Source organism: Asparagus officinalis, chromosome 5, assembly GCF_001876935.1.
Source record: "Asparagus officinalis chromosome 5, Aspof.V1, whole genome shotgun sequence".
Lineage (NCBI taxonomy): Eukaryota > Viridiplantae > Streptophyta > Magnoliopsida > Asparagales > Asparagaceae > Asparagus > Asparagus officinalis.
In genome coordinates, this window is record NC_033798.1 from 32,012,151 (window position 1) to 32,025,671 (window position 13,521).

The 13,521-nt window shown below is 34.9% G+C and overlaps 1 protein-coding gene across 2 annotated transcripts in view; it reads left to right on the forward strand.

Annotated features, from left to right (window-relative positions):
- LOC109842675 overlaps positions 1-13,521 on the forward strand; it is a 37,739-nt gene that overhangs the window by 8,845 nt on the left and 15,373 nt on the right. The window contains exons 8-12 of one of the 2 annotated variants that reach the window (XM_020411521.1): positions 2,212-2,327; positions 2,426-2,517; positions 2,972-3,194; positions 3,317-3,377; positions 7,837-7,908. In XM_020411521.1, coding sequence (XP_020267110.1) covers positions 2,212-2,327; positions 2,426-2,517; positions 2,972-3,194; positions 3,317-3,377; positions 7,837-7,908 — 564 coding nt within the window. The remainder of the gene's footprint in view (positions 1-2,211; positions 2,328-2,425; positions 2,518-2,971; positions 3,195-3,316; positions 3,378-7,836; positions 7,909-13,521) is intronic. The other variant, XM_020411522.1, reaches the window with a different exon arrangement.

Below are 13,521 nucleotides of genomic sequence, written 5' to 3' on the forward strand. Positions count from 1 at the left end.
GTGGGACGAAAATGAGAGGAAGGGTGGAAGAGGAGGGAGGAAAGTCAAAGTGGAATGGAGGAGGGAGAGACGCAGTGGAGGTGAGGAGGATAATGGAGGAGAAAGGAGCATGGGTGGAGAAGGGGGAGATAGGATGGAGGAGGGGTGGATAATGAGAGAGAAGGGAGGACTAAGGAGAGCGGAAATGCAGTGGGGGTATATTGGGTAGTTCGGGTAAAATGTGAGTAGAAATTGTTGTAAAGCGGTCAATTGAAAGCTAAAATTCATCTACAAGGTGGTTTCTGTTAAAAAAAACTTTAAAGGTATTTCTTATCGATTTGACCAATTTTAAAGGTGGTTTTAATGAAAAAAACCCTTAGTAACATACACATTTTATCTTGTCTTCTGTACTAATTTGAGGTGCAGAATAAATAGTTCTGGCTGTGAATATAGTTTCAAATTATGTGTCATGAACAAACGTTAAGGTTTAGATTTGACTAATGCTGTTATTTATCATTGCTTATAAGCCTTAAGATGCTAAAACATGGAATGAAGACATTTGATAGATGGTAGGAAGTGCGGAACTGCGGATAGTAGTTCATGTTTTTCCCACTTGTTACAACCCATGAGTTCTAGTACTATTATGTAATGGATAATGGCTCAGCAGGTATCTTGACTTCAATCATCGTTGTATTTGATGAGAACTCTTTATCGTTTTGGTCTGTTACTCAGTGATATTTTATCTTAAAAAGAAGGTTGGTAAACTTTCCCCCCTCTTACCTAGTTATTCATTGATCTTGAAAGATGCAAAAAACTAATCTGTAAAGGTACTGCGTTAAAGTGCTGACGTTGTTTCACTATATGATGTCAACTGTTGTCTTATACAATGGCGTGGGAAAATAAGATGCAGGGAAAAATAACTAAGCTCCTGTAATTTAGATATTTCTCAGGTTCTTTTAACTTGTTTTGTCTTGTCCAGTTCCTGGTTTGCCAACCACACCTTCAGTTTCTTTCATTTGTTTTCCATAATGACCAAATTTTACTTAATCAAATCAAGAATCGAAACATATATTTTAGCATAGCCGACCATATAGTGATATTATCATATATAATTGCCTTGGTCTCATAATGGTGCGTGAATTGCACATGAAGGTAGGAAAAAAAATTAAAGAAATTAGTAAAATGCGTATGTATTGAAGTTATTAAATGTTATGAACTTACGAGTACTCTAGACATATGTTTTGATCTAGTATAGAATATTTATCTGGAAAAGATTATGCTGATGGTATTTGGTGCAACCGTGCAAGAAGATAAGCTAAAATGAGAGTCGAGTTGGTTTGGAAGAGGGGGCAAAAGAAGAAGAAGAAAAAGAAGAAGAAGAGAAGAAGAAATCGCACTGAGATAGGAACTTGTTTTCTTATTTGAATTTGATATGAATTCTAATTGAAAATAGGTAGTCATTTACAGGTAGACTTTAGTTATGGACAAAAAGGCTAAGCAACAAAAGAAGAATGATTTTGGATATCTTGTTATGCAAAGTCTAATATGGTTGAAAGGTTATAGATAGATTTATTCTAATTCTAAAAAGCGCAACTCTCTGTCTGTGTGTAAGTTTTTTTATCAACAAGTAAGAAGAAGTCATAAATGTCGATCTTTCAGGAAATGTAGTTAAATGCCTCTTAAGAATTTTAAAAGTTTATAGATTTATAGATAAGAGTTTAAATTTCAGTTAGGAAACAGAACCTGAGTATGCAAATATTCAATTTTTAAACATATGTCAAAACTCTTTCTTCTGAGGAAAAAAAGATGGTGAGTGGCAATTAAATACCCCTTAAGAATTTAAAAAGTTCATAGATAGGTGTTTACATTTCAGTTAGACCTCAAGTATGCAACTGGTATTTTTGATTATTTAGACAAATATGCACCGAACTTTTCATCTGAGGGGAAAAGGATGGCGGGTGGGTGCATGTGAAAATTCCTTCTATTGAAGTGTGCTTGTAGATACTATTTCAAATCCCTTTTTTGGGGTTCTATTGCATTTTGTTTCTTTACTTGGTTTGAGACTGGTGATTAATTACCGTGCATTTCTGCTGCAATCTTGTTGCCTATGCTAGGATATTTAACAAATTTGGCTTGGAATACTCATTCTTGCAAACATTAAATCTTTTTTCATATTTATTAGACCTGAGGCTTCCATATACTAAAGCTTCTGTGTTTTGTCATCCTATTCAGTGAGATTACAAAGAATGTCCTTTTGTCATGTGCTTATGTACATTTGGAATGCAAGATGAAGTTTGCCCCAGAGATTTCTTCTTTAAGCCATCGCATACTTTTATCTGGTCCCACAGGTATATTCGCTTTGAGGTTCATTTTTCAAATTAACCTTTATTTATATTTTGCTTTGTCATGTACTCTTGTGTATTGAATGAATCCTCTTCTTTGATAGGATCTGAAATCTATCAAGAAACTCTGATAAAAGCACTTGCTAAACAGTTTGGTGCTAAATTGATGATGATCGATTCTCTTCTTCTACCTGGTGTAAGTTTCCTTAATGCATCTTTAGTTGGCATCCGCATGTAAAATGCTTCAAAAATTGTTATGCAATTTCATTTATTTACTAAATGTGCCAAGCCTGTTGACTTTTTTCTTTTGAATTTTTAAGAATCTTCTTGGGCTTGAAGCAGTGATCCTACTGAAATTCCTAACAATTAATTCCTCATGCAGTAATGTCATTTCTTTATTGGGGATACATGTGTATAGCTCTTTGTTATAAAACAACCTTCAGAACTTTATGTGATAACATCCTTTCTCTACTCATCAACATTCTCATTCATCCGTATATAGCTTTTTGTTATAAAACTACCTTCAAAACTTTGTGATAACATCCTTCTCTACTCATCAACACTCATCCTTGTTTCTGGGAATTCATTTTGAATATTGGGAACTTGATGGTATCTGAAGTTATATCTTGCTGAGATGCAAATTGTTCCAGGGTACATCATTGAAGGAGGTAGAGTTGTTAAAAGAAGGCACAAAGACAGAAAAACCAGAGAAACCACACATCTTCTCTAAGCAACAAATTGCATTGGTTGATTCACATCGTAAGAGGCCTGCTTCTAGCGTTGAGGCTGATATTGTTGGCACGTCTAACTCACAGTCGTTACCAAAGCAGGAGGCATCAACAGCATCATCAAAACCTTACGCGTTTAAAGAAGGCATGATGCTTCTCATTTTATTATACTTAGTTAGAAAAGAGTATTTAATTCTTTTTGTTTATTTTCTATGTTAATTGTTGACTGCATTTTTAGTTATTGAACATTTGAATTGCTGTATTTAGGTGATAGGGTAAGATATGTCGGTTCATTTCAGTCAACGGGATTTCCAGTTCAGACTCAGAGGTATGTGATGGAAGATTAATTTTGAAAACATTCGTCTTTGTACCTCTTAATGTTGATTCCTATTTATTGGTTGACTCTACTTAAGGACTAATATTGCAAGCATTGAGGAATCCTATACAAGGTATCTTGGGTTGAAACATAACCAGTATAATATATGATTCTCTAGCATTCTAGTTAAATTCTTGAAGTCTTCTTGGCTTGAATAATTAACATCAAAATGCTTTTACTGCCTTGAGAAGAAAAATGAGTCTTTTTTAAGGTGCAATATATGAAGTAAGGTTGATATCCGTATCAGAAAAAGCTTTTCAAATACGTTTTCATAGAAGCTACAATTCTTTAACGTTTCTGTTGGTATGAGTTTATACAAACTTGGTTATATGCTACTATCTTCTAGATGTTATTGCTTTTTTAAATCACTTGGATATATGCTGAAACATGAAGTTATGTCTCTTGGGAAAATGATCCTATCATTCTTTGCTCTTTAGCTAGGCATGAAACATCATTTTGTCTTCTTCTATGATGATGCATAGAGATTTCTCTCCCCTACCCTCGTAGTGTTAGCTCGAGTAGTTTGCATTCCTATCCTTGGGAGGAGCTTATGGGTTCAAATTTCCTCAATTGCAGTAGCAGAAGTGATTTGTGGAGGCTTACAATTGCAAATTCCTTAAGAAATAACCCTATAGATTGAGTGCTTTTGGCTGCTCTTAACGTCTCTGCAGAGATACATTCACCCATAGTTTTTCCTCTTTTTTTTCTCTTCTTTTGAACAATGACTGCAGCTTGCATCCGGACTTAATTCTGTTCATCCAACCACATTTCCGGTTACTTATGATTACTGATGTCTTTTTATCTAGATGTCTTCAGGTCTTTGGTTACTACTTTACAGTCTAATGAAATTTTTTCTTTTTCTTCGTTGGACCATGGTTGTAGCCCACATATTCAACTTTGCTCACCCATCAGTTTCTCTAGTACTTATGACCCAGATTGCTGATGTCTCTTTATCTAGATATCCATGACCCATTAATTCCTATGTTACATCCTCTCTCTCGCAATTCCAAACCATGGACTCACTGTCTGCTCATAATTTGCCCTCATGAATGCCGATACACACACATACATACATATACATATACATCTATATAAATACACATACATATATATATACATCTATATAAATACACATACATATATATGTGTATGTATATAATATACATACACATATATATGTATGTGTATTTATATAGATGTATATATATATGTATGTGTATTTATATATATGTATATGTATATGTATGTATATATATATGACTGTTTTAGCCTTGATACGACAGAGCTAGCTCGTGGGGAATACTGTGTAGACGGAAAAGAGGATATAGATACTATTTATAACTATATCTTCTTCTTCGTTCACATGTATATCTAAAAGAAAAGAACAAACAGTAAAACAGTAAAGAACAGTAAAGGTGGAAGCAAACTAAGTAGTAGTATTAACAAGAGACACTTACATACTTGACGGAAAGTAAACTTACAAACTAGAAGCTCGGTGATGAACTGCTCAGCACCGGAGTAGTAGTACTAGTACACTCTTTATCTTACAAACACTCAAAAGAAAACTTGAAAGCAAACCTCACTCAAACTCAAACGAAAAACAAAAAAACTTAAAAGAGAGAACAAGAGGGAATTCTAAAGAGGATCTCACTTCACCCTCCAAAAAGCCTCCCCTTACTTCCTGAGCACTCCCCCCTTTTATAGAGGTTTTAGAGAAACTATGCTAAAATGCTTTCATAATCTATGGGTCCCACACGAGTAAGTTGGTCAAAAGCTATTAGAGGTTAGGTTGTAGAGTAGCCTTTTGACAAAAGTTTTCTTCATGCTTAAGTATCCAAAGATGGGAATCCAAAGTAGCATATTGTGTATAAACATGTCTGTTATGTCCTCTGCAGTTGCTTCTTTTAGCTGTGAATAAAATTATCATAAAAATTACTTGTTTTAAATTAAAAAATATTGATAAGCGTTGATTGATTTGATGTTTAAGTCATTGAGATTAATCATATGTGAGATTTACCATAAGTTAATGGCATATCACAAATTGTCCCATGTAATGGATATTTCCTCTGCTAGATCATTGTCGATAGATATATCATTAGAAGAAGAATTCTTCTTCTTGACTGAAGTCACTCTCTTTTTATTGTTTTGCTGCTATGAAAATATCATAAGCTTATCTTGTTTCTGGGTCAATTGGTGGATTAGTCATCCATTGATCAATGACTGTTTGGTTGCTTTGTGGTGAGAAGTTTCGTCCATATTAATGTTAGTGCAAATAATTCGAAGTCCATCGGTCATATAATAGGAATAATCTTCAAATAAATACTCAAGTTTCTTATAGAACCAGATGGTGCTTTGAAAGCGATCCAACCCTAAGTCGTAGCTTTCTTTCATCAAATCTTTTATAAGTATGGATACCAGTGATTGTAGAAATCTTCCAAATTTGTAAGCTTGGAAAATATTCAAAACCGTTTCGTTCATGTAAGGTAGTTGTAATATTAAATTGTAGATGTGCCAAATTATTGGAGATAGGAAGATGACAGTCTTGATAATGACAGACAGACCTTTAAACCACATCGATTTGTAGAAGAATGGTGGCTCTTTTAAGATTCTCAATTCATAGATAAGTCCAGTGTCTATATGGTGGCTCTTTTAAGATTCTCAATCCACAGATTATTGATGATCATATATCCCACATATAGATGCTTTGGGTTTGGGTTTAGTTTTAAAAACGGGTTTAAGAAAATAATGGGTATCATACCCAAAACCCGCTGAAATTTAAAGAATGGGTAGAATAAATGGGGCGCACGCTTCTGTGCGCCACATGCAATGCGCTAAGAGAGCACACAAGGCACTCGTTGAGCGCACCTAGCTAAATGCATCACCCCCGCGACACTTGGCTAAGTGCATCGCTCTGTAGTGGGTGGGCACGTGGCGTGATTTCCTCGCGCCGAAGCGCCCTACGCCGCTGGCATGTGCCTCAATAACGCTGCTAGAGAGTACAAGATAATCTATTTTTGTTATCTAATATAGATCCCATAAGAAATGCTCTCTCAATCTCACCAAAGATCTCTCACAAACACTAGATTTCTCCCCTTAGTTCTTTCTACTTCTCTCTTACAATATGGAACTCTTTTTGACCTTCATAAGTTCATATGGCTTGATTTACAATGAATCACTTAAGGAGAATTAAAAATCCCGTCTCTTGAATTCATGAATTCATGTTGGGCTCCTTTGATTTGGACTAACAATCCTAATTCTCTTCCAGTTAGAATTCAATTCCAATTGTAATTGATTCTTTCCAATCGAATTCAATCCCAATTCCAAGCCCAACTATGATTTCCAGAAATACAAGACTATTTGCCAACAGGAAATATAACATCATATGCGTAATTATAAGTAATCAAAATTTAATTGAGTATTTAGTAAGCAAACGAATGGAATATATATCTGGTTAAGTTCATTAATGAATTTGAATACTAAAAATTATTTGTTTAATGTTAAATGAACTATTGAATTGCATATAACTGAATAGTTACTCAAACAATTAACGAAATATTTGTTAATTATTTGGTATGAGTATTGGTTTCTTCTCCCAGCTTTTGGCAAGAACATTAGTTGTTTCGAGTCGACTGTCTTTATGTGCTAGTAGAGGCTTACCATTTTTTAAAGTAACTCACAAAGTATTAAAAAAAAGAACGTTTTGCATGTCTTTTTCCTGAGCAATTAGTGATTTTAGATTGGACTTGATTGAATCTTGAATAAAATTTGGATGCATAAACATTTATAATACAATTTTGTGACTTGCTTTCCTTCTTATGTCTTCATAATTTGAGTTTGAAATACTGCTAGTATTGGTTTCATCTCCCAACTTCTGATAACAGTTGTGTTTTGGCCATCTTGCAGTTTCAACAGTGACTTAAAAGTTAATTAAAAATTGTAAAAAATGGTATAATAATTGGATGACATTGGATTGGATGCGCATGCATGCATAATACAGTTTTTTAAGTTGATTTCCCTTTTAGGTCTTCATAATCTGAGCTCCATGGATCTACTTGTAATTTCTTGTTGAGAAATATCTTGTCTTTTTAATCTCTTCAAGTGACCATATTTAATATAAATATTTCCCTAACTTGTCCAATTTACTTAAGAAAGCTGTATGATAGTATCAAATTTTCTGCATAACACATGCATTGAAAAAATGTTAATAGTCAATCAGTATCTATAATTTGTAATAGAGTTATGTGGTATAACGTGATAAAAACAGAGGTATTCTTCCATTGTTCAGCTGCTTGTTGCTGTTGTTAAGGGTGTAGGAAATATGAAATAAAGAATAAAAAGGGCAGCTAGATATTGAAATGTATCCGGCGATATTAAGTGGACTTGACCCACTTTACCTTCCTAACTTTTGCAGGCACTCTCTGGCTCGGTTCAAACACAATAAATCCTCTGGCTGGATGCACTACCTAAATAAGTCAAAGGAGAGGTAATGCACAATTCGCCCTCGTGCTTTCTTGGGCTCTTTGTAGAAAATTGGATGGATTTTATCTGTTCCTGTCAGAAGAATCTGCGAAGGATTTTCTAGAGATCAGATAAGATTCTAGGATACTGAGTAAATGGATAAATGGGTATCTCTTATGCAGTAAGACTTTATTATAGAAAACATAACAAATGAATGCCTATTTGACATAACTAGTCATACAAATACCCACAAGGAAAAATGCGTTGGTGATGGAAGGGGCAAAGGGACGGTTTATTTCCTGCAGGGATGCCTTCTGATTGTATACCTTATGTTGGCCTATGTTACATTAAGCTCACCATATGATGGTTGACACTTTCTCATTGTCCCCTTTCTCTCTTCTTATGATATATATTTTTCATTTTTCTCAGCCTCTCTACCTCATCTATTTTCTTCCTTTATTTGATTTATTTATTATTTTGTTTCCTTTTTAATATCTCTGTCTCCTTTTCTTTTACTTTTATTTATTCACTCTCTTCTCGCGCCGCCGGTTAGTTCTTAACCGTTAAAAAGAACACCCGTTCACATATTCAACATTGTGACAGGTTTTTATTAATATCACCAGAATCCATGCCTTACACACATGGGGAATTTCATCCTGAATCCTAAGAAAGGATATGCCGACGCCTAACACGCGTCGCCGGTTTAGTCTTTCTCCGAAGAAAAAGACACCAGAGTTCGATTCTGGGGAATTTTATCCCGAAGCCTAAGTAGGGATAAGTCAGCGTCTAAAACACGTTGCTAGGTAGCCTATTCCCATAACAATGGCGAAGTCTACATATTCGAAGTTGTAGCATCAAGTCTAAGGGAGTTCATTCCTTTAGCACAACGTCACATGCGGAACGGACTCAAAACAATTCGCATGCTTTCTCCGTGGAAAAAGACACCAGAGTTCGATTCTGGGGTATTCTATCCTGAAGCCTAAGTAGGGATAAGTCAGCGTCTAAAACACGTTGCTGGGTAGCCTATTCCCATAACAATGGCGAAGTCTACATATTCGAAGTTGTAGCATCAAGTCTAAGGGAGTTCATTCCTTTAGCACAACGTCACATGCGGAACGGATTTAGACAATCCGCATGCTAGCCCGACTCAAACGGTGGTCGGTAAAGGCTCATCAAACCCGTTGATGGCTGAGGGTTTGCCCAAAATCCTATAAATATGATAGTCACTGACGCATCAGCTTCATTAGTTGGTCTCGTGACTTGAACATCGAATAACATTCGAAACCCTAAGGTCAACGCCGGTCAACGCGTAACCCTAGGTCAAAGCCGATCAATGCGTTGCAATGAAAGAATCAATACTCCGAAAAGTATACGAGTATAAACTGCTTCTTAAAACTCCAATGGGTATACAAGTTTAAACTGTTTCCCACCCTCGACGGGAAGTTCCTGGAGAATATCGTATACAATATTCTTAAGGATAACCCGGCGACCTCCGATAAGTATATGAGGCTAAACTAACTTTCAGAACTCCCAAGAGTATACGAGTATAAACTGGTCCTCTCTGCTTCAAATCTCTTTTCGCCTCTCTTTGCTATCTTTTCTTTCCTATCCCTTTCTATTTCTAAGGAAGTATTATCGTTCTTTTTCTCTTCTTGAAGGGAGATTCCCTTTTAGGAAAAAAGCCCAAGTTATCTCGTAGGAAGCTCAGATGTTTAGGAGTCTACGTTCTAGAGGCTGCTTAAGGACACCATAAATTCTATATACAACACTCTGCTAAAGCATTGTTGCTTGTTGTGTTGCTTTTTTAGGCATTGTTGCTTGACTGCTTGTTATGTTGCTTTCTTGAGACGAGAGTGATATTGCAAGGTTTTAGAACAATTACTACTTAATTCTTTCAGTGTTATAAGTGTGGGTCTAGGTTTTTACCCCATATTGCACATGACTATATGGATGAGTCAGAGCACATCTAGATACGTTCTTGCCTTTATCTTTTAGTAGTCAATGAGATTGAAGGATTGAACATGGGAGATAGGTTTCATATCAAATCTATATCAGCTGGTTTTATAAATACTAATATTCATCCTGTGCAAAGCACGACATCCTTACAGATTATTATTGTGCGCAATTTTTACCAAAACCTTTTTGTGGTTTGTCACGTGAAATTTATCTTAAAATTATTTTATACTTTATAAACATGGTTTCATATGCAAATAGTTAATTTAATTATGTAAAGAATATGTTAGATATTATGTGCAATTATGCTAATATTATGTTCAATTATTGCATACACCTAACGTTGCATCGTTTATAACTTCTGGACAATTAAGATTATGGTCGTCATCATTGCTCTCCATTATCATGAAATTGAGTTCTAAGTGTATGTGAATGTATGTATGTATATATAAGAACATATAAGCATATCAATAGCCAACAATAACTCAGTTCAAGCTTTCTGAACAATAGTAAGAACAAAAAATAGATAGTGATTATCCAAGCATCTATTGACAAAATAATAGCTTATCTCAATATCTATGAATGATATAAATAACAATCAGGAAGATTCCAATTCAACATTTATGGCAATTCATATCATCTATAATATAATGTAGTTTATACCACTTTTAAATATTCAGTCTAAGGTGAACTTTGACTACCACTACAGTAAATATTATAGATCAAAATTTAAGGATTTTAAATATTCAGTCTAAGGTGAACTTTGACTACCACTACAGTAAATATTATAGATCAAAATTTAAGGATAAAAATGAGAAATTTCTTTACAAACTTTGACTACCACTACAGTAAATATTATAGATCAAAATTTAAGGATAAAAATGAGAAATTTCTTTACAAATTTGAGGAAAAAAGATGAAAATTTAGAAATTTAATCAGAAGATTTCATATGAAAATTTGAGAATTAAATGAAAACTTTCTAATTTAGTAGTAGGATTATGCAATAAATAAAAAGTTTCGTCCATTAAACCTTGAGTTAGGAAACCACCACAAAAAATTTGAGCTAGGAAAGAAACTGATTTATTTCGTAGCTTTAGAGTTACATTTTTGGATATTTCAATAAAGATCCATTATTGACATTGGTTTTTCAATATTAATCCCCCAAAACTTACCTATTTTTTGATACTCTAGATGAATCATGGTTCTCTATAATATGATGGCAATTATGATAGCATACTAAACATCAGAAAAGGCGCAAAAACAAAAAGATCTATGTCCCAAATGAAGAAAAAAAATAAAAGACTTATTATTTTACATGATTATTTTACATGGTTCGTGGGAGGATCACATGGTTCACAATCTAAATAGTAAACTGAGAAAGGACCAACTTTCAAGCGCCTCTCTACAAAGTTCACCAATTCCTTAAAAAAAGATATTAAAATTGACAATTAGAAAACAAATTACCTGTTGAATACCATTAACATATACTTAAGCGTCGACCAACAATCATACTGATAAAGCAACGCCGTACTACTCCACGCTCGTGCTTCCTCAACCGTTCGACCCCCACACGGCATGTGACACCGTAGCCAATCTCCGGTCAGAAAAAGACAAAAAGCCCAGACATTTCATTTTATCAGTTAAATTTCAAGTAAAAAAGTTTGTATTGTAACAATATATATTGCTTTAAACCCCAAAATTGGTGGAAAAAGAAAACTTGCCTATCATTGATTTTGCTTCCCCGCCTCTGCTCTGTAGCATAATGCTTCGACCGCGGAGTCATTGCCTTTTGATCATTTCCTCCTTTACCATCAACTTTAACAGCTAACTCCACTGCAAAATTAAAGAAAAAAAAACTAAATTCGAAACAAAATACAAAATTTCAGTAAAAAGGTAGCTAAAAGCAAAAAAAGAACCAATGCGCCTAAAAGCTTGAACATCTCACATATATTAGGATCGATATATTAGGATCGATATTTCATAGATCAACTGAACAAACACAAACAAAAAAAATTCAATCAAATCGTTACCAGTGCGCAAAGAACTCGACGATCGCAAAATTGGCCTTGGATTCTTTTAGAACACTCGCAAAAGTGGAGCTATTGAGATCGACAGCGAAATCGTGGACTTCACCGATGGATCGAGCTTCGAGGCTCCGAAGGAGAAAGGAGAAGAATAGTAGAGAAAGAATCAGACGAAAAGACATCAACGGAGAGGGAGAAAGAGAAAGAAAGTGAAGGAATCAAACTGGATTTGATCGAAGAAGAGTAGAAAGGTCTAATTGTAGAAATTGGGGATTTTGTTTCATGAAGGGTTTTATAATAATTGTACAGAAGAGAAAGCTTTTCTTTGATTTGTGAGGAAAAATATATTTGTTTTTTTCTAAACAGTGCAGTTGCTTTGGAGTCGTCGACGTTGGGGTTTGAGGGGAGAGAAGGGAACTGAGAGAGCGCGGACTCGCAGATCAATGTGGGGGGGGGAGAGAACGTGGGTTGGGGTGGTTTTTCCCAAATACGAATGGAGAAACGTGGAGAGAGAACGTGGGGGAATTGTTTAATTGGAGATAAATATGTGGATAATGAGAATGTTTACTGTTCACTTTAAGGTTTTCCTTTAGTTATAAAGGAAAGTAGATTAGAAAAATGAGCATATAAAGTTTGCAATGATCATGAATGGCCATGAAATACTTTTAACCAATTAGTTTCTCCACTCAGAATCAATATTGTCAAACTTGTGGATACTCATAGTTGAGATGGGATACTGTTAATGTCTCATGTAGCTGGCAACTATGTAGCACGGACACGGATTCGACACGGCCATCCGACACGCCGACACGAGGCAAATCCTAAAAAATACATATGATACGTGTGTTCGACACGTGTGTCCGACACGGACACGACACGACACGGCTTCATGTTATGCGTGTCCGTGCTTCATAGGCTGGCAAAAAAAAAATCCTTTGCTTGTGAAATTGGAGGACATTTTCTATAGGATTACTACATGACCAACAATGCTTTATGGATCAGAATTTTGGGCAATTAAGAAAATGTACAATAAATGAATGTAACTTACATGATAATGTTACTACGTACTTGTTGATGTACAATTAAGTGATAGAACAAGAAATGAGTGCATCTGTAAGAGGCCAAGGGTTCCTCTTATTGGGGATAACATGAAAATTGATGGAGATGATTTGGTATTGTGCAACGGAGGCTACTAACTGAACCGGTTAGGAGAAGCGATAGGTTGTAGTTAATGTTGGCAAAGAGAACTAGAGATAGGCTTTAAAAGATTTGGTCGGAAGCAATCTAGAGGATATAATAATAGTTAAGGAAGGAGATAGTCCTAAATAAAACTATATGGAAGAAGAGAATTCATTCATTCATCCTAAAAAATTGGGACAAAGGCTTTGCCATAAGTCACCTTTAGAAGTTTTTCAGTTATGTGTTTTAGAGATCCATGTATTTCAACAAAAAAGAAACTTCTAAAAGTTAACTAGCCCCTCATTTATCTTGTCTATCTGCCAAGGAACTCTTTCTCTTTGAAACCTGGAATTTGATTCTCATAACGGATAATTTTTAAGGAGATACGGAAAGTATCATGCATTACATTTAATCTTCAGTGTGAATTGCTTTGTATGATTTTTTTTAAACTTTAGCTTTATTTATATATTCCGTACTTCAAC